The sequence below is a fragment of the Anolis sagrei genome, chromosome 1 (assembly GCF_037176765.1).
Source record: "Anolis sagrei isolate rAnoSag1 chromosome 1, rAnoSag1.mat, whole genome shotgun sequence".
Taxonomy (NCBI): domain Eukaryota; kingdom Metazoa; phylum Chordata; class Lepidosauria; order Squamata; family Dactyloidae; genus Anolis; species Anolis sagrei.
Window position 1 is genome coordinate 101,094,288 of NC_090021.1, and position 20,538 is coordinate 101,114,825.

The following is a 20,538-nucleotide window of genomic DNA, read 5'->3' on the forward strand; positions in this document are numbered from 1 at the left end:
CAATTTCTCTCCCATACAGACACCAAAGAGTGGCACAGATAACTTAATGAATCACAACAGCTAATTGTGTTCAATCAAGTACTTGAAAGCTGCAGGCGGCTTTAAATAATGGAGTCCTCCCTCTCCCTCATCTCTTACATCTAACAAACCAGCAATGAGTCAGCAGTGAGGCTAGCTAGATGAGGAAGGACTTTCCTGCTATTGCTAACAGGTCTGAGGCCAAATGCCACCCCCACGGTTACATCACCAGATCTCTCTCTCTCTCTCTCTCTCTCTTATGGTTTTATAGGCTAGAGTTACAGATCTCTAACCATTCCATATTCTCTAAAACTGAATATGACTGTAAGAGGACATAAAGGTTGCCCAGCACATGAAGGAGGATGGTGTTCCCTGTCCCATTCACCAGCAAGTGAAACTGTGATGAGAAATTGCTACAGGGAGTCCATCTTTTGATCATCACAGCCTCATTTGATAATGGGAAGAGAGTGAGCATGTCATTGTCCTTGAGCTCTGATTGGCAGCTAAGCAGATCTCTTTTGACTGATGCGGCTGCTGGCTATCATGGAGGGATTACAATGGGAAGAGGGCCAGACCAAAGGATGTTACTTAGTTACGTATATTTAATTTACTAGTCAATGCAGGATATTTGAGGGTGCTTTTTAAAAGGGTTGTTCTCCAAATACTTTCCTTACAGTGATCCTGTCCTTACCAATAATCAACATTGTATACATCTAGGTGAGTTTAATGGAATTAAACAACTTTTGTGTAGTGAGATGATCAAAACACCCCACCATTGTCTTACCTTGGAGTCACATTCAATAGGCTTCTTACAGTCTTCACAGAAGTTAGCAAAGAGGCTGTCATAGCACTTCACACAGTAAGGGTGATCTTCTTTCATGGCAAACTGCTTTCCACAAAGAGAAGCCATGCAGTGATAGCAATTGGACATATCACTTGCCATTTTTAATGTTTCCTGATATTTCTGGAGTGGAGGAATGAGAGAGAGAGGACTTGAATATTTATTTGTGTCAGTCAGTATTCCTCTTTCTGAACCCCCTTAGACCTGTAAAAAACCAGACTGTTAAAAGTATTAGCCCTGAAGGTTTTCAGCTGTACAGTTTCATAAAAACAATCCCGAGAAAATGCATTTGGATCGGCACACAAATTGAAGTATTCAAAAGCTCTTCTGAGGTTTGCAGGCAAGCTATTTCAGTCTTGGTTTTGGCCACTGAACCAGAAAGACTGTTAAAATTTAGGACATTTTCTCCAAGAATGAGGGAAAACAGAATCCAAAGAGTTCCCAGTAAAGTCAACCAGAAACATCTGCTGGATCCATCAAATTTATTATGCAGGTAATGTCAACAGTATATTCAGTGTTTTACAGACTTAAAGATAGATTATGCAAAAAAAAAAGTTGTTCAAATTGCACTAAAAAGAGATTTCACTGGCACCACAGTAGAACTTTTGAGAAAATGATCCACAACATGTAGCATAACAGTGGATATTAAAAATTATTCACGCAGCCTTTTGTTCTGTCCAGCACTCCCAGTTCTACACTAATCTTTCTTTCTTGTAAAAAAAGATTTTTATTGTGTTTTTTAATACAGTGAGAGTTAAAATAGCCTCCAAAAAAAGAGGCGCAAAAAGAGAAAAGAAAAAAAAGTGGAAGAAGGAGACGTAAGAGAGGGAAAAAAGAAAGAAAAAAAGGACTATTTTTAGTTGGTCTTTCCAATCTTCTTCTTTGTGGTTACAAATTATTCCTTCTGATAGTATATTAACATCTATTCTTTCTCCGTCTGTTTTTTTTGTTAAATCATCCATCATATTTATTTTATATCTTCATGTTGATTTTAATCTCTTTCAGATAGTCTTTAAGTAGTGTCCAATCCATTGTTTTTGTATATCTACCTTGTGATTTTACTACTTGTTATATTCAATATTTTGTGTTTCCTTCTTTCTCCACACTTGTGCGTATACAATCCTCGCTGCCAAGGAAGAGGGTATACGCGCAATCTTTCTATGATGAATTGCCACATTGGTATTCCCTCACACACACAGTCATATACATACCAGCCATATAATGGGTCACAGCATCGGTTCATTTTAAAACATTTAAACAACTTTTAAGTAAAAGAGGTTTCCTTTAAATGGAGATTCCAGAGAATTGAACTTAGGACCTTGTGCACGCAAGTCATGTGTCGAACCACTGAGCAATGACCTTTCCTGTGGTTCTCTTTCCCCAGGGACATGGGCTTGCCTGGGAATTCAGTCTAGCTTCTCTCTCATCCAAGGCAGGAATTATACCTCAGTTTATCGAGCCCTCCCTCTGATCTTTCTCTGTATCAAGTTTAGAATTGTCTGGTTATTTTTTAAACCTTAAAATGTCTCTGATCCTATGGGCAATATGACTCTTTAACCTTTGAGCTCAAAGATCCAATGTGTTGCAATATATCTCTCCAATATCCTATAATAAGTTTCATCAAGTGATGTCAGATCCTTCAACATACTAGAGGAGAAGAGCCATATAGTTAGATTAAATTGTGTTTGGATCTTTATTTTCTGAAGACTCATGTTCTTGAACCTCACTTCACCAGTTTAGATTAACTCTGACCTTGTTCTTTCACAAAACTGATATGAGAACAAACCCCAACAGACAAACTCCATGAAGAATTCCCTGATCTCTTGGAACAAAATGTGATGTGCATTTCATTATGTAGTGACTTGCAGTGTGTGAGTATATGTGTTAATTGGTGGTTGCATGTTTTACAGTCTAGTATATGTCTGTTGAAGAGGACGTATTTGTTGTTGTGTGCTTTCGAGTTGTTTACAATTTATGGCAACCCTAAGGCAACCTTTGCATGGGATTTTCTTGGAAATATATATTGATTGAGAGAGAGAGAGATTTGCCTTTGCAATCCCCTGAGGCTGGGATAGTGAGACTTGTTCAAGGTCACCCAGTGGGTTTATATGGGATACAAACTCCAGTCTCCACAGTCACAGTCCAACGCTCAAACCACTACACCACACTGGCTCTCAGGAGAAGTATTATCAATCTCAATTGTGCTTCTTGTCACAGTTTGCCTTTGATGTTCCCATGGGCAGTTGGGTTCCTTCTGACCTAAGCAATACTAAGAGCTGGTTCTCTTTTTAGATGTCATTGCAGCTAAAAGGACAGGTCGGTATGTTCTGAGTAATGTTAAATGGCTAGCTGTTGCGTAGGAGAAAAAGAAAACGGCCTTGGGTAGCGCTATGGCATCTGCTGCTATTTACTTAGTACCAATAATGAGATCAGATCATGAATCACAAGAGCAGATGTAATCATAAAAATGATGTTGCTTTGGGTGGACACAGACAAGCACCTCACCAAGTGGTTGATGTAGGAAAGTGTTCCCATAGGATTAAACACCCTCCTCAGCCTTACTTGACTTATGTTAGAATCCATAGCATGAAGGAAAAACATGCATTCGCCATTACACTCCAAGGAAATGGATGGTGAAATGCCTTACTTTTGTGGAGGTGATTTGATTGTATTAGGACTTTGGTTAACCTCAAGCCACGGCTGTGTTCTTGTTGTAAAGAACATGAGCATGGATGTCAGCCATGAGAAATTTATTCCCCTCATTACTTTGTGGAACTGCTACTTCCATCAACCCTTAGCTACCAGCATTGCCAAAAGCAAAAAATGATGGGAATCTGTAGAGTAGAATAATACCCATGTGTTAAATTTTATGGCCATGAAACAGTTATGGATCAGCAGAGATAGCTGACCATTCTGTATTCACAATGGCTACTTATTCACATCTATAACACTATCAACACAGTTATAACTTGTGCATCCTGCTTTCCCAGGCATCAGCTGTATGGGGAGAAAGGGATCCATGCGTCGATGATCGGAGCAAGGTAAATGATGTTTCCATCAGCTTTGGAGAAGTCAGACCCAGAGATATTACTTAGTTAAGTATCCCTACTTACTGTATATCTACATTGTAGAGTTAATATGGTTCTGGGATTTGTAGTTGAGGTACCAGCACTCTTTGACAGAGAAGACTCAAGACATTGTAAATCTCCAATTCCCATGATTCCATGACATTGAACTATGGCAGTAAAAGTGGTTTTGAACTGCATCAATTCTACAATAGAATGTGGTTAATTACCATATATACTCGAGTATAAGTCGAGGCATCTAATTTTACCACAAAAAACTGGGAAAACGCATAGACTCAAATATAAGCTGAGGGTAGGAAATGCATCAACTACTGGTAAACTTCAAAATAAAAATAGATCCCAATAAAATGACTTTAATTGAGGCATCAGTAGGTTAAATGTTTTTGAATATTTACATAAAACTGTAATTTAAGATAAGACTGTCCAACTCTGATTAAGCCATTATTCTAATCTTCTTCAATGTAAATGTGCTTATGTAGCCTTCCAATAATAATAGAGTAAAATAAGAAATGTAATAATAATAATATTAATGTAAAATAATGGAAATATAATAGTAACTGTAATAAATAGTAAAATAATACATGCAATAATAATAATAAATAGAATAAAATAAATAATAATAAATGTAGTAATAATAATAAAGTAAAATAATGGAAATGCAATAATAATAATAAATAGAACAAAATAATAAATGTAATAAAAATAAAAATAGAGTAAAACAATAAATCTAATAAAATAATAATAAAGTAATGTCAATGTAATAATAATATTAATAATAACAGAGTAAAATAATAAATAACCTTGACTCGAGTATAAGCCGAGGGGAGCTTTTTCAGCCTAAAAAAAGGGCTGAAAAACTTGACATACTCGAGTATATATCGTATCCATTTGTTGGTAATTGGATAAGTATACTTAACTACATTGCTGCTACAGAATTCCATTCCATGTTTTGTATACATGTATGGGCATCATTTTAAGTTTTCTCACTTGCTCCTGAACTTCTTTGTGGTAGACATCTGAATCACTGCATCACTGAACCACCTCAATAGAAGGAAAGAACTATGGGATTCATAGGAGGAAAATATGTGGATTGTCCTTGCTACAGCTTGGAGGGAAGAGTGGCAGACAATAGAGATCTGATTCAAATGGCACTGTGGAGACTGTCTTGTGCATTCCTTACCAGAACAAACTAGAACTTTTTGGCCAAATTGCTGGTGTTGGACTAAAAGGAGGGAGATCCCTGCAAAACATGAACTGAATCACCAACTCCCAACCTAATATATTTTACAGGATTGTTGAGATGATGCACTCTATGAAAGTAAGTTAAGGCATAATTTAAATAGATTGTTATTTTTAAATTTTGATTTAATCGTGAAAGGAGGAGTGATGAGTTCCAGATAAAAGTATACCAGTATTTGTTTGTTAATGCTAATAAAACTTTATTTATATTTTGCCCTATCTCCCCAGGGGGACTCAGGGCAAATTCCAACATACAACATTAAATGCAATAATGAATGCACTTGGGAATATGTAGATGTACATGCTTTATTTTAATTCTCCCAGCCTACTTATCCACTGCTAATGTGGTTTGGGAATAGTTTGGTCTCTTTTTAATGCACATATTCACTAATAGCTAATTTGTGTTTCTGTGACTTTATTTCTATTTAGCTTGTTTTAGTCCAGTACTCCCATGCTTTTCCTGCATTATTGGTCTTCTATTAGACAATTAATAAATAAACCTACATTTATATCTTTACAGAGTGGAGCAAGCTTTATTTCCTCTAATAGACCATTTGGAATTAGTGGATGGGTATGGTACTGGTTGTTGTTTAGATTCTGCCATACCCACTTCATTACACTACTTTGTGAGATCTACTACTCTCTCACACATTTCCCACCATTTATGAAATACTGATGATTGTTGTGCAAACAGACATGAGCAGATATACCACAGAATCCCCTGCAAAAAGTGAGTGCATGACTGAGCAGTCTTGAGTTTTTCATTCTATTCCCATAAGGCTTGTGGAATGACGGAGAGGGGGAGGAGAAGGCTAAGATGAGGATGGAATGCTGATCTCAGACCAAAAATAGTGAGTCCTTTATTTAGCGCTAGCAGTGGAAAATTTCTCATGCACACTCAAAACCTTTGCATCAAAGTGATTTGTTATGTCTCCAATGGTACCAAAAGTCTTTGCTGCTCAAAATGACAGGCAACACAATGCATGCAACAGCTCATGATCGGAGTGTCACTAATATTGCTGCTTTATTTCAAGTTGTGCAAAGAAGGACAGCAGCAGAAATTTAACAAGAAAGAGATGTTTCAGAGGGTGCATGGACTCTTGTTATTAAGCACCACACTCTAAAGCAAGAGTGGCCAAAGTAAGATCTGCCAGATATTGTTGGTTTGAAGTGCCTATCAGTCCCTGTAGTATAGCCAATGTTGAGATATGCTCTACCACCATCCTAAGAACTGTACTGTCCCTGCTCTAGAGTCATGATTGTTCAAGGTCTAGGATCATCTTAATTTCTTTTGAAAGAAGCAAAGATGGAAGATCAAACTACAGGTAGTCCCCGAGTTACAAACATCCAACTTACAAACAACCCATAGTTAGGAACAGGGGTGAGACAACAGGAAGTGAGAGTAATCTACCCCCCCATAAAGGAAATCTACTTCTAGAAGAGTTATCATGCGGAAAAGTTGTCTCCACTGAACCTTCAGCACCAATCCTTGTTTCTACAACAAGCCAAATTTTTCAAAATCCAATTATCACAGGTACAGAAAGTGAGGTGAAATCTTCTGAACAGGTGCAAAACGAGCAAAACAAACATGACAGAGGTGTTCACCTTTCTCTAAGCTATCTCTTCTATGTTAGGTAAAGGTACAGGTTTTCCCCTGACATTAAGTCTAGTCATGTCTGACTGTGGGGGATGGTGCTCATCTCCATTTCTAAGCCAAAGAGCCAGTGTTGTCTGTAGTCACCTCCAAGGTCATGTAGGCAGCCGTTCCTTTCTGCCAGAGCGGTACCTATTGATCTATTCAAATTTGCATGTTTTCGAATTGCTAGGTTGGCAGAAGCTAGGGCTAACAGCAGGAAGTCACCCTGCTCCCCAGATTCGAACCTATGACCTTTCGGTCAGCAAGTTCAGCAGCTCTGCGGTTTAACCTACTGTGCCACAGGGGACTCCATTCTTCTATGTTGTATGTCAGCTATTATATTTAGGACTGAAATGGATGGTGACTCATGCAAATGTATTGCTGTGTCTTTGCTTAGTATTACTCTCTTAACAATTATAAATATGACAGCCTGCCTCCCAGGCTTTTTCAGATTCATGCAAGGTTTATTCAAAGCAAATGACAGATTTCCAAATAAGCATGCTGAGTATTATAGTCCTAGGGACCTCTTCATGTGGTCCAAAATTTGGTGGTGGAGGTGTGGTTTTTTTCTTTTTCTTTTGCCTTCAGCTACAGAGCCAAATGGCTCCAATCACACCCCGGAAAAGTACTTCTGGAGTGGCTTCATGGCTGAACTGCTGCAGTTGACAGGCAGGTCCCTGTCTTTCCATTAGGAAAGATGGATCGAGCTGGCCCCATGTGATGAGGCAAGGGGGAAGCCGCAACAGTGTGGGACACGTGGTGACAGCCTGAGCGGGTGCTGCCGGAATCGCTGCAATACGCAATCATTTCCTCAGCATGTGTGAAGAAGCCCTAGTGTGATTTTCCACGAAGAGCATTATATAGAAGGTAGTCCCTACCACTGCCTTTGTACTCCATTGGCCTGATTTCCAATGACCTTGCATTTTTGCAGCCACTCAAAACTAAATGGATTTGGGGCTGATTCAGCTGGCCAGTTCTTATGTTTTGAAAGAAAGTGTGTATATTGAAAATGGGAAAATTTGTTGGCTGACATTTCTCTATATTGAGATTCATATTTTTCTACCACCAAAATTGTCCTGCTCTTATGCTATATAATGTATACCCTCCCTTCTTCCAGTACAAATGTGCTGTGGGTTTTGTTGCACTTTTCATTTTTGATGCCTTTTCATTTTAATTTTCATAAGTTGGCAAATATGTTTAGGATGGCTTGAAACCCATATATTTTTAGATCTTTATACACTACACAACAACAGGACTATGATTCCATTTTAGCTGTCATGGCAATGTGCAGTGGACTCCTGAGATCTGCAGTTAAATGAAAAAGTTTACAAAAACCCCTACTGAAGTGATAAACCCAACAACTCCATAGGATGCAGCCAAAGCAGTTAAAGTGAAGAGAAATGTATGGATTTCAAATAGAAAACTGTGTATAGGGCTTAATATTATCTATCCACAGCAGTGCGTTTGAATATCCCCTGGAGATATGGAAGTTGTAGTCTCTCCCCCTGCCCCGTATGTGTATACACACACACGCACACAGATATATTCTTGTGTCACCAGATCTTAGAACACAATGCAAGCAAAATAAAATAAAATAAAAATGTTTTAAAATGGTTTTTTTTTAAAAAAACCCAGAACTGCCTAAAACAATTTCAGTTGTATAATATTTAAGATCATATATGTAAAAGCCAGCATGGTGTAATGGTTGGAGCATTGGAAAATGACTCTGCAGAGCCAGGTACAAAGTCCCACTCCATCAGAGAAACCCATTGGGTGATCTCGGGCAGATCACATTCTCTCGGCTTCAGAGGACGACAGAAACAAAACTCTCTCAACAGTTTTTTTTTTAGGGTTGCCTTAAGTCAGAAATTATTTGAAGATGCACACCAACAGCCATTCTTTCTCTGAAGCTTGGAATTATATTCTTGCATTGTGTTCCCACCATAATAATAATAATAATAATAATAATAATAATAATAATCCTTTATTTGTACCCCGCTACCATCTCCTGAAGGACTTGGTGCGGCTTACATGAGGCCGAGCCCAAATACAATAGTAAAAACAACAGCAACAACAGCAGAATAACTCAAAAACAAAGCAATAACATTAACAACACACAATGACTCAATTAAAATCAATGGCAGGGCCAAATGTAATAATTAAAATTAAAAGTGCTGGGCATGACCAGATGGAGTGTTTGGAGGGGGATGTGCATGCAGATATCCTGGATCTCTGATAAAGTGTGTTGGGACATAATGCTAGGAGTTTCCTTATTCTGGGAAGGCACACTGGAACAACCACGTTTTCAAGCTCCTCCTAAAGATTGCTAGCGACGGGGTCTGCCTGATGTCCTTAGGGAGAGAGTTCCAGCGTCGAGGGGCCACCTTATACCCTTTTCTTTAAACAGAATCTTTGGTAACTTCAGTGGAAGTATTTCCTCTGTGAGAATTTTTAAGGCTGCCTTTAATGTAGAAGAAAGAGAGATGGAGAGGAAGGATAACAGCTACAAGGCATAAATAGACTGGAAAACAAGAAGTTAGTGAGTCATTGCAGGTTTGTTTAGGGCTTTGTGTTGCATCTAGAAGAGGATATATCAAAATGATTAACACATGCCTCTATGCCCTTGCTGTCTCTTGCCCCCAATAGATAAATAAGGGAGTGAACCACGCTGTTAAGATGGAATCTTTTCTCTTGCTTTGATCGCCGTCTCCAGAGAAAGATGTTGACTTTAATTTTGCTGGAAGCTAGATGTTGTGTTTGGGTAAATCAGATAAAAAGACTTGCTGTGCACATTACTGGATTTAAAGGTTAAGCCGGCTCCTCTCTTTGTCTTCCTTCCTTAACTCAAGGAACATATAGTGACTCACTAAGTGGTTCCATACACTCATGTAGATGCTGCACATTATGCCCTGAGCCAATAATTTATAGAAACCATTGTCTTTAAGCATTTCAAAATTTTGAAAATTGCTTGAAATCAGACTTTTAACAGTACAGCCTAATAGCAATACAGTTCCCACCAGGCCCGTAGCCAGGATTTTGATTCGGGGGGGGGGGGGGCTGAGTTCGTTTCGGGGGGGGGGGGAGGCTGAGTCTGAGTGAAAGAGGGTCTATCCTAGCAAATCTTTTGTATTGTTATCCCAATACCACCATGCATATGGGATATATTGAGTATGGTGATCAGATCATGATATGAATAAACATAACAGTTTAAATAATGCACCAGTAAGGCCTTTTCACGAACCACCATGAGAATTTCGGGGGGGGGGGGGGGCTGAAGCCCCTTAAACCCCCCCCCCCCCCGGCTACGTGCCTGGTTCCCACCGCTTTTGCCTCGGTCTTTTCAACTACAAGTTGAAATTATATGGGATGTTCTGAGCCTTCAGATAGCAGACATCTTTTCTTCCTTTTGTTCTAAAAATAGAAATATCTGTTTGTGTCCTTTTGTGTCGTGGCTGTTTAAAGCCTAACAACCATATTCCAACAACACTTACCAATTCCTGATATAAAACTATCTCCTCCCGCTATTTTTCAGATAAAGCAGTTATGAGTCATTTTCACCACCTAACAAAACTTTATAAAAACATACAAAAGGGGAAATTATCTACTGAAGAGTACAAAATCTCTCAAGCAGGCATTCAAAAAGCTTATCCGTTGGTCTTCTTTTCTCTACTATGATTGTTAAACCTTGTATGTAAAGAAAGGCAAAGCCACCTGAGCTTTTTCTTTAGGAGAGTAGCTTTTGTTGCTATAATTACATATTTTAAAATACAAAACTTTGTATTTAAAGGTTACATAATCCTCATGGAGCAGTTACTGCTATTTACGAAAATCTGAGTCTTGAAAGTCTATTACTGGCAAGACCAGGGAGTTCTTCACATGGAGCATTTTTGCTCAGTTTTGCTGCTTTTAATCACGGCAAGGATGGGCCCTGCTGTGCATCATCACATGATACATGGTAGGTCCAAACAACTGTTGCTACTATAGATTTACAATAGGCTTTTTCTAAGTAACAGGGAAGATCAGAACCTTTTCTGTTACAGCTGCCACAAGTTTATTGGGTGTGTTGTCTGCTTCAGCATATAACAAGATATTAGGTTTGCAAACTTTGAGCTTAGCATTTTGGCTTAGCTTGATTGTTTGTTTTGAGCTGAAGAAATCTTTGGCGGTTGCTGGGAGTGGTTATGCAGTGACCTGAAGCGGAAGACTGAAGTAGTTTGGAGTGCCAGAGAAACTGCTTGTTTATGGTAAGATAAGGACATTCTATTGATAACTAAGTAGAGGGACTGCATTATTTTACTATATGTTTGCATATCATCATGTAAAGAAGAAGACTCACAGGATATATTGTTTGTTGTATATTGGTGAGAACAATTCTTCTGTTTTGCTTTGTGTTTTTGATCTACAGTGAATAGAACTATATTTTTGTTTCTACTTAAAGCAACAGACTCATGTGTATTTTTTGAGTTTTTTATCACACTGTGAGTAAAAGGGGCTGAGACATTCTGCAGCCTGCTAACGCGACTCTGACAACCACATTCCTCCCAAATACTACGAGGAGGAAAGTGTAATTTGGGTAGCTTCAGGGGACTTACCTGCATTTCCCTCCCTTTCCCCCCATATAATGGGGGAAAGGATGGCACGGCAATGCATATTGTTGCCCATTCTCCCATCTGATTAGGACAAGGAACAGGATGTTAATGTACCCTGTCCCATCCCCACCATGTGATGGAGTAAGGAGGAAAGGCATGTGGGGTGCCATGAGCCACCCCGCACACCTTCCCCTACACCAACAACTGCCTGAAAAACAGCATGGTCCAAAATGGCTATGTGAAAAAGTTGTTATATTACAGTTTGCCTTGAGAGCTCTGGAGATAATCTGCCATTTGAAAGAGAAATGTAGTCACAATATTTGATTGTAAATACTTTATGTCAGACATCTATTGCAATTTTTGCAGTTGTTAAAGGAAAAAGTAAAGCAGAGATCAGAATCGTGCCATTCTCTAAGTATTTCTCTGTGTCCCAGCATAGTCAACGTTGAAAAATGTGAGAAGTTGTAGTCCAGCAGTTTCTGGGGAATGATGTGTTTTCCACATCTGATGCAGAGACTTGGAACTGAATCCAGTTGTAAATCTTAACTAGAATAAGACTGTGGACTCAGTTGTAACTTGGGAAATCAGCACATAAATGACCACCATTAATTCAGTAGACCTACTTAGTTTGGACTCACTATGGAATTTAGACCTTAAAGCACATAGCAAATTCAGTTTCACTTAATTATCTCTATGCATGTGTTTAGTAAAGGTCAAGAGTTTCCCCTGACATTAAATCTAGTCATGTCTAACTCTGGGGGTTGCTGCTCATCTCCATTTCTAAGCCGAAGAGCCAGCATTGTCCGTAGACACCTCCAAGGTCATGTCGTCATGGCTACTTGGAGCACTGTTAGCTTCCCACTGGAATGGTACCTATTGATCTACTCACATGTGCATGTTTTGAACTGATAGGTTGGCAGAAGCTGGGCCTAACACCGGGAGCTCATACTGCTCCCAAGATTTGACCCTGTGACCTTTCGGTCAGCAAGTTCAGCATCTCAGCTCTTTAACCCATTGCACAACCAAGGGCTCCAATCCATGGCTTTAACTTTTGATGAAATAAAATTGAATTTTGTGTCTTGATCCAAAGAGGATGAGATGTCATAAGAATTGTGTATACACAGATCTGTGGCCATGAGAAATCTGAGGTACACATATCTAACTTGTCTGTAAACTTGGCTGCCACTGAAAAGGTCCTCCTTTGCATCTCCATCAACCATGATTATAGCACTGAGACCAAGATTTTTCTGATCTCAGGGCCTGAGCAATCTCATTTAAGGGAAATAGGATAGCCTAGACCTGAGCCATCTAGACCATTTATAGAAATTTAGATTACCGGGAGGTAAAATATGGGCCTCCAGATATTATTACACAAAAACATCAATCAACCATAACTAGGATAGCCAAACAGTGAACGATGACAGATATTGTGGCTCATTGACACTTGCCTGGTCATGTCATACCCATTCCTGATGTATATCATATATATAAAAAGCAAAATCAATCAGAAAATAATAGCAACAAAACCCCGAGGAAAACCTCCTTTCCCCCTCATTATAAATTTGGGGAATTGCATAAGTCAATAATAATCAGAATTATGTTTTATCAAGCTGTTTTTTTCTCTTTTATTAATATTGCAAAATCAATAACCTAATTCTCATCATCTTTATTTTCAGTCAACAGGCCATTAGGGCCATTTTCTTTAGCTTGTGATATATTGCACGGCATTACTCATGTAGACTTGCATGGCAGCAAAATGAAGTGAAGTGACAAAATGTTAGCTACTCAATGAAAGGTTTATTGACAAATTTGTCCTATTCAGGACTGGAAAAATACTGTGAAATGTCAAGTAATCATAACCATATGGAGAGAAATGTGAGAATAAAACTCAGATAGGAACAAAGCAGATGCCAGGAATTAGTTTTGTCATTGAAAGTTTATGAAATCTAGAGATGACAATAAAATTGGGAAAATTGTGTGTGTGTGTGTGGGTGGGGTGGGGGGGCAATGTCAATGCAACATCATACTTTCCTATTCCAAGTATACAGTAAAGAAAAATGCTTAGGGAAAAGCCTGCATTGGCAACTAGTGTGATATTATACCGCTAACCAATTGAACATTGGGATGTGAGAAATTGCAATTCAAATTTTCACTCAGTTGTCGAGAAGGGCACAGCAACTGGAGACTCTAGCCCTAGTACTGTGTAAACTCTCCATGTGAACACTACAGACTCTCAGGACATTATTAGAAATGAGCTATTGGGAAGAGTTATCTGCAGGTGATCCTATATTGGGAAATACATTTTGACTGTAACAAACATTTAAGAGAACTCTTCAGGTGTCTAGTTGGTGACCTCCTAGTTAAATAGTCTTTTCAGGGTTTGGTATGAGACTTTTTTCTGGGATTCTTCTATAAAAACATATGTACATTGGTAGTCTAAAACAAGTAAAGTAAACTAACAATGTTGGGGAAAAATCATTTCCTCCTGCTCCACCTTGCCTACTGCTCACCTTTGTGTGGCTCTATGATTTGCCGGGGAGGCCCTTCTCTCGCTCCCACCACCCCACACTGTCCACTTTTCACAGAGAGCTGAAAACTTGGATGTTTCAGCAAGCGTTCGAGAATGATTAGACACATTTATAAATGTCCAGTCCCTACTTAACCAGGTGGGATGTTGCTCTCTTTACCCTGCCCAATTCCATGGCCCTATAGTTTGCTGTTGCACTATCCCATGCCCATCCCTTTTGATAGCCAGGCCATGCCCATTTTAGTAGTCAGGTTCTGGATTTGAGTAGTGATTGGATGGAGTTTCAATGCTTATGGTCTGTACTTTTATGTCTATTTCACTTTGTTTTTAACTGGACAAATGCTCCATTTGATTATGTTTTTATTTTAATTGTAGTTTTGTTTATTGGATTGTTTATTGTCTTACAGACATTTAGTCCCATGTAAGCCGCCATGAGTCCCTTTGGGAAGATGGTGGCGGAATATAAAAAGTTGTTGTTATTATTATTCCTTCCTGGATCATAGTCTGTTAACACCTTAAGACTCCATCTGTCATGCATAGGCCATTGACCAGAGAAGATCAAAACGAGTCTGAATCCATGGCTCTTCCAAATTTGTTTGGTTTGGCTCTGCTAGCTGGTTATGACAAGCTACAATAGTTTATCCTATACAATTCATAGAAGTTCTAGCCACAGCCAACAAAAAATGACAAGACCAGACTTGCGAATGTACAGTGCGTCCTTGTTAACTACTGAACTTCGGGGACCTCCCTAGATACCAGACTCCACTGGTGTTCATGTCCCATTATATAGAATGGCATAGTAAAATGGTGTCCCTTATATAAAATGGCAAGATCAATGTTTCCTTTTGAATTTTTAAAATAGATTATTCTGTGGATATGGAGGGCTGACTGGATATACAAATCAGAGGCACTGTACAATACAAAGTGCAAAGACCTGAGAAGGCAAATGAATGCTCAGCCAACATACAGTTAAGATTGCATTGAAATACTGGTTGTGATCAGTATAGTTTGGTTAAAGATCCCCCATGACCAGGGGATTTTTCCACAGGGGATGCGGAAAAAATTGATACTTCTAGACCATAAAAGTCAGGAAATCATTGAGGGAAAAATCCATTAACTCTTCCAAAAGTACTGAGCTACTTTCTAAATTTGTAGTAGACATATCCACACAATATTAAATGCCGATTATTTATAAAATGTGTTACAACGATTTATTGCTGCATGCACATTCTATATTTTCTATAAAAAGCTGCATATAGCTTTCTCCAATAAAAATATTTGATGAGAAATCCTGTGCAAACTTTTTCTGGAGTGAACACAGCTGAACACAGGACTTACATCTGAGTGAATATATATACATTCATGTGCAAAAACCCCAAATTTCACAACGTTGACAATGTATAATTTGGTATTAATATGCTAATTTGAAAACTATTTTTCCCTGCAGACTTTAGGCCCACTTATCGTAAATCTTTCCTGGCTCATTTAATACTAATGCACAGACCTCTTGCTTATTTTTTTTTAGCCACGTCAATATTGCATATATAGTTAAAAATAAAATGATAGAGAACAGAGAGTACTAAAATTAGCTATAATAAACTGTTATGGCAGCAGTAGGTAGAGAAGTGTTATTAATGGTGCAAATTAGTTTTTGAAGAAATTAGCACGCAAACATACCAGAGACAAAAATACTAAAATACTCACATTTTGTGCCAGTTGTTTCTAGTTACACTTGGGCATCAAAGCAAAAGTGAAGAAGGTATTGGGGTCATTTTCAGAGAGACAAGGGATCCAAAAGAAATAAGCGTAATCCACCAGATCTGTTTTGTCTCCTGTGAGTGGGGTGTTTTTTGTTTGCTTTTGAAGAAGGCAGCCAAGAAGGTCAGTTCGTTTCCTTTAGCCCTCAACCAGCTGGCTCCTTTGCTACTTTGTCATATCCAACATACACACATAATGTAGGAGGGCCTTTAAAATGCTTGTATTTCAGAAGGAAGAGAGGGGGCGTTTCAAAGATCTTAAAATAATTAGAAAAGGAATCATTATGGAAAAAATAGCCTTGCTCTTTTAAGTAACTGTCCACATGACAAGTGTGACTGTCTAGCATTTGTCAGTTTCGCACAAAAAGTATTTCCTACCAGCTGCTCAGGAAACAAAGGCGTGGTTCAAGTTTTGGACTTCTGAAGTTAGAATCAGGTTAAACTCTTAAGTTTTTATCTGATGGGTCCCATCAGAGTAATGGCATTAGACCACAGCTGAGCCAATTGGACTTTTATTGGGAATCTGGGAAAGTGTTCACTTCTGCTGGACTCAAAGGATATGTCCTCACTGTCGTGGTTCAACCACACAATGCAGTCCCATGTATTCACAGAATACTTTTGCTCATTCTTGCATGAGTTACAGCAGTTACTAGGTACGAAGGTTGCTATCTTACATAATTTGAGCTGTCAACAAATCTGATCTCCTCATTGCTCATCCCCTAACTCCAAATAATTATTGTGAGCTAAAAATCACAACTTACTACAATTCTTGCATATCCTTCTTGTAACCAGTTACCGTCAGAAGAGGAACTCAGTTTTCTCCATGACTACTACCAATGCTTTCCCCATTGCCACCACCTAATGGCTAGCTGACAAAATTATGTTCTTGCATTCCTAGAAATTATGACAATTCCCTTTAAAAATGCTTGCCTTTCTATATAATCTTTAATAACGGTTTACATTGACAGAGCTGATATTGTTTCCTGGATACCCATTTTCCACTCCTCTAGCATAACCTTAGAGATGTTATAAATGATGACAGATCAACTGTTTCACATCTTAATGCCTTAGGTTCATCTGAATATTACAGATTGGCTGATTTGTTTATTCTTTCTATATTTGTTTATTCTTTCTATACAGTTTGTATCCAACAATGTTTGTACTCCTGTCCAATTCCACCAAATGTCTACATATCTTTTAAAATCAAGCACCCAAACTTCCCCATCTGGGTTTGGAGACTCTCAGAATCAGCCAGGCACAAAGATGTTCATGGTCTATTTGGGGATCACATTGGCTTACAACCTGTTTAAAATGTTTGTAGCCCACCCATGCCATTTCCCACAACAATAAAATACCTCAAGTCCATTTGAATATTTGCTTAAAAGAAATTAGCCCAAGATTAATAGTACCCACACACAAATGAATATGTGAAAAACCTCACTTGCCTTTATTAAAATATTTTCACACATTTCACTGAAACGCATTTACAAAATAGATTAAGTTATATAACAGATGTTATGGTTGATGATTAAAAAAAATCAAATAAACCTAAGCCAACAATAGGTCTAATAGTCTGAATACATTTATTTTAAGATGGAAGCATATCCTCAGCATATTGTTTAGGTTACAGGAGGCATGGAAATGGCAGGAATGCTCTTCACTGGTGCTGAATTACACATATAGTTGAAATTCCTGTAGGTGAGGCTAGAAAATAGGCACTTAAGGGCTCAATATGTGGTAGGTTTTGAAATCAATGCAGCAAGGTTTGTTATCAGCTTCTAACTATGGATCATAAGCAGTATAACATAAATTAAACGGACTCCTGAAAGTTAATGCAGTAATTAAATGTATTCACCAAATTACAGACACATTATGAAATTACTACCAGATGAATGACAGGTTCCTCGTATGTTTGATATACATATGGTTTGTTAGTTGCAGAGGGAGGTTTTGTAGCTGTAACAGAGTACTGCTAGGTAGGCTCTTGCCTTTTTGTGTACATCCATTTGAAGAAAAAAGAAATGCAATTTTTGAGGTGCACCATGTCTTCTATTATGTTGACACTAGGGGGGATTTTTCAAAATTGGAATCAAAATGTTTAACTTTGAAAGCAAGGGTGAGGAAGCTTCAGCCTTTCAGAGATTGCCTGACTTCAACTTCCAGAAGATCCAGCCAGCATAGCCAATACTGAGAAACTCTAGGAGGTTCAGTTTATCTTTTGGAGGAACGCAGAATCTCTATCCTATATTTTAGGTCTTTTAATGCCCCCCCCCAAACACTATTGGAAATTGTAGTTGGTCTTCAAGCTTGCTATCTCTCTTTTGTGTAAATGAAGCTTACACACACACCAGCTCTCATTTCCAAACTCAGGAAATAGAGATATCAGGGTCTTCCATTGTGGGGCCTTCTATTAAATTGAAAAAATGGTGGAAACCTTCCTGTTTGTCCATATATCCCTGCTGTCAATCAGAACTTGGGAAGACTTTTTTTCTCAGCAGTTGTACCCTATGCAAGCAACTTCCAGAAGAGTTGGTCATGCCCATTCCTTAGTTGGACGGAACATAGATGCAAAGACAATCTATCTTTAAAAATGTGGGAGTAAGAGGGTCAGCACGAAGCAGCCTGAAATCTAAATGTGGGGAAAGCTAACAGGTCAGAAAGCCAAAGGCATGAGATACGTTACATTGGGGCAGATATTCCTGCCATAATTAAAGCCAAATACATTACAAAGAGAGCCAGTTTGGTAGAAGCTGGCTGTCTCGTCCTGCAGACCTATCCAGATGGTTTATAAGTCATGCATATCAAACTATGAGTTGACTATTGTACTATACCAGGCATGGGCAAACTCCCCCCCCCCCCCCGGTGTTTTGGACTTCTAACTCCCACAATTCCTGACAGCCAGTAAGCTGTTAGGAATTGTGGGAGTTGAAGTCCAAAACACCTAGAGGGCCAAAGTTTGCCCATGCCTATACTATACCCTATATTTGCCTTATATGAATCTGTGACACTACAGCATGAATGTACGTATAGTTGAGGATGATGAACATGGCACCAACACATATTTGTATTCTGATCACTATGAAAGCAAGTCATTTTTATTCTAAAAACCCTAAAGATAATAGGAATCAGGAATTGTTAAAACAAAGGTTTTCTACATATGACAACATTTGATTTTACTTATACCTCTAAGTCAAAAACATTGAAACATTGAAAACAAGAATGATAGCAACATGAAAAAATTATAAATGGTACCAACACTATTAAAAATACCCTGAAAGAATGGCAGTTCAGAAGAATAATTTGCTCAATAAAACCAAGATATACACAAAAAGCTGACACAAGAACTAATGATTGCCTATCCATTACTTTTTCCTCTTGGGAGAGATTAAAAGCTCTTTACAGCTTATAATGGTATTCTGAATACCAGAAGAGGAAAATAGTTCTAAAAATCAAAGTAGTAAAGGTGAGCATAGATGTCATTTTAGATTCATGTTATTTAAACAAAAAGATACATGATATACAATATATTACTTCTTTGAGGAACTTTTCTAATAATTCTTTTACCATAAGGGCCAAAAATATTTTCTCATCCCTTAAGGGACAAGAACTGTTCAATATACAGAACAGTTGAAGACAGTGTCGGAAATCTTTGGAAGAATTTGAGGATAACAATCAGCTTCTTTGGCATTCCATTTTTTGTCCTAGACAACAAAATTCCCTTTGGCCGTATGGTGGTTACTGTGATATTAATTTAAACATTTATACCCAACCCTCTAACCAGAGAGCTCAATATAACCAAAATGACAATTTAAAATGTGAATAATTTAACATTTTAAAGGTTACAATATTATACAATGTAACATGTTGAAAAAGATAAAGCGTCAAAATAGTTTAACACAAATCCTTTGCAGAGCAGTGGGGTGGGAGGGAAGATCAACTTGTGCCACAAAAAGGCAACCAGTGGCATTTTAAACTGTTAGTAATATGGGAAGACAGACATGTAATCCAGAGATGTTTGGGTTGAATCCAGAAAGGGCCTTGCAGACACAAGGACTCCTTCCATCAGCAGGAGGATTTTGATCCAAAAAAATATTTTTTTACTGGCTGGACAGGGGAAGATATTATCTTTACTAATTCTGCCTTCTCCATGCATATGTTCCCTGTCAATTTGCTCTGGGGGACTGTGGAAAGGAACCACTGGAAGCGAAGGGCAAGAACAAGGGTGGAATTGGGAAATGTTATCTCCCCATTTTCTCTCAGGGCAAGCATTATGAACCAGAGACACTTCTGCTGGAGTAAATGATGTGTTTTCCACACTTTAAAAACATGTTTTTAAATGATTTGGCAGAGGCTACATACACGTAATTTCAAATGTTTGAGAACTGAATGTATGAAAATGTGGATGCGTGAGAATTCACACACTCATTCAAGAAAATAATAATAATGCATCGAATGAAATTTGAATCTTCTCCCAAGTTTCAAACAGATTTCCAAACAGAACTGAATGAAACTGAAAGAGGTGACCCCTAATAATTTTGACTTCTAGCCTTTGGGATCGACACGATTGCCACTGCCCACAGACAAAGAATTCTCAACAAAGATATTAAGTCCACAGACCATTTAAAATTCAACTTTCTTTCTTTTCTTTTCTTTTTTTTAAAGCATTATCTTATAGTTATTTGCCTCGTCTTTTTAAGACTGTCAAATTCATGTATACTCTTATGGTAAAACCAGCAGTTGCTGTGTTTTGAATTATAGCGCTAAAAGATGCATATTTTTTTCTAAAAGACAAGTCAATCTCACACATCCTCATCCTTTGCAAAGAAAATATTCTGACTCTGAAAA

The 20,538-nt window shown here is 38.2% G+C and overlaps 1 protein-coding gene across 1 annotated transcript in view; it reads right to left on the reverse strand.

Annotated features, from left to right (window-relative positions):
* The window catches only part of FHL5 (four and a half LIM domains 5), a 34,133-nt gene extending 18,191 nt beyond the window's left edge, over positions 1–15,942 (reverse strand). The window contains exons 1-2 of the mRNA XM_060753061.2: positions 15,641–15,942; positions 803–982 (exon numbers count right to left, since the gene is read on the reverse strand). Coding sequence (XP_060609044.2) covers positions 803–961 — 159 coding nt within the window. The 5' untranslated portion in view covers positions 962–982; positions 15,641–15,942. The remainder of the gene's footprint in view (positions 1–802; positions 983–15,640) is intronic.
* Positions 15,943–20,538: the final 4,596 nt, after the last annotated feature.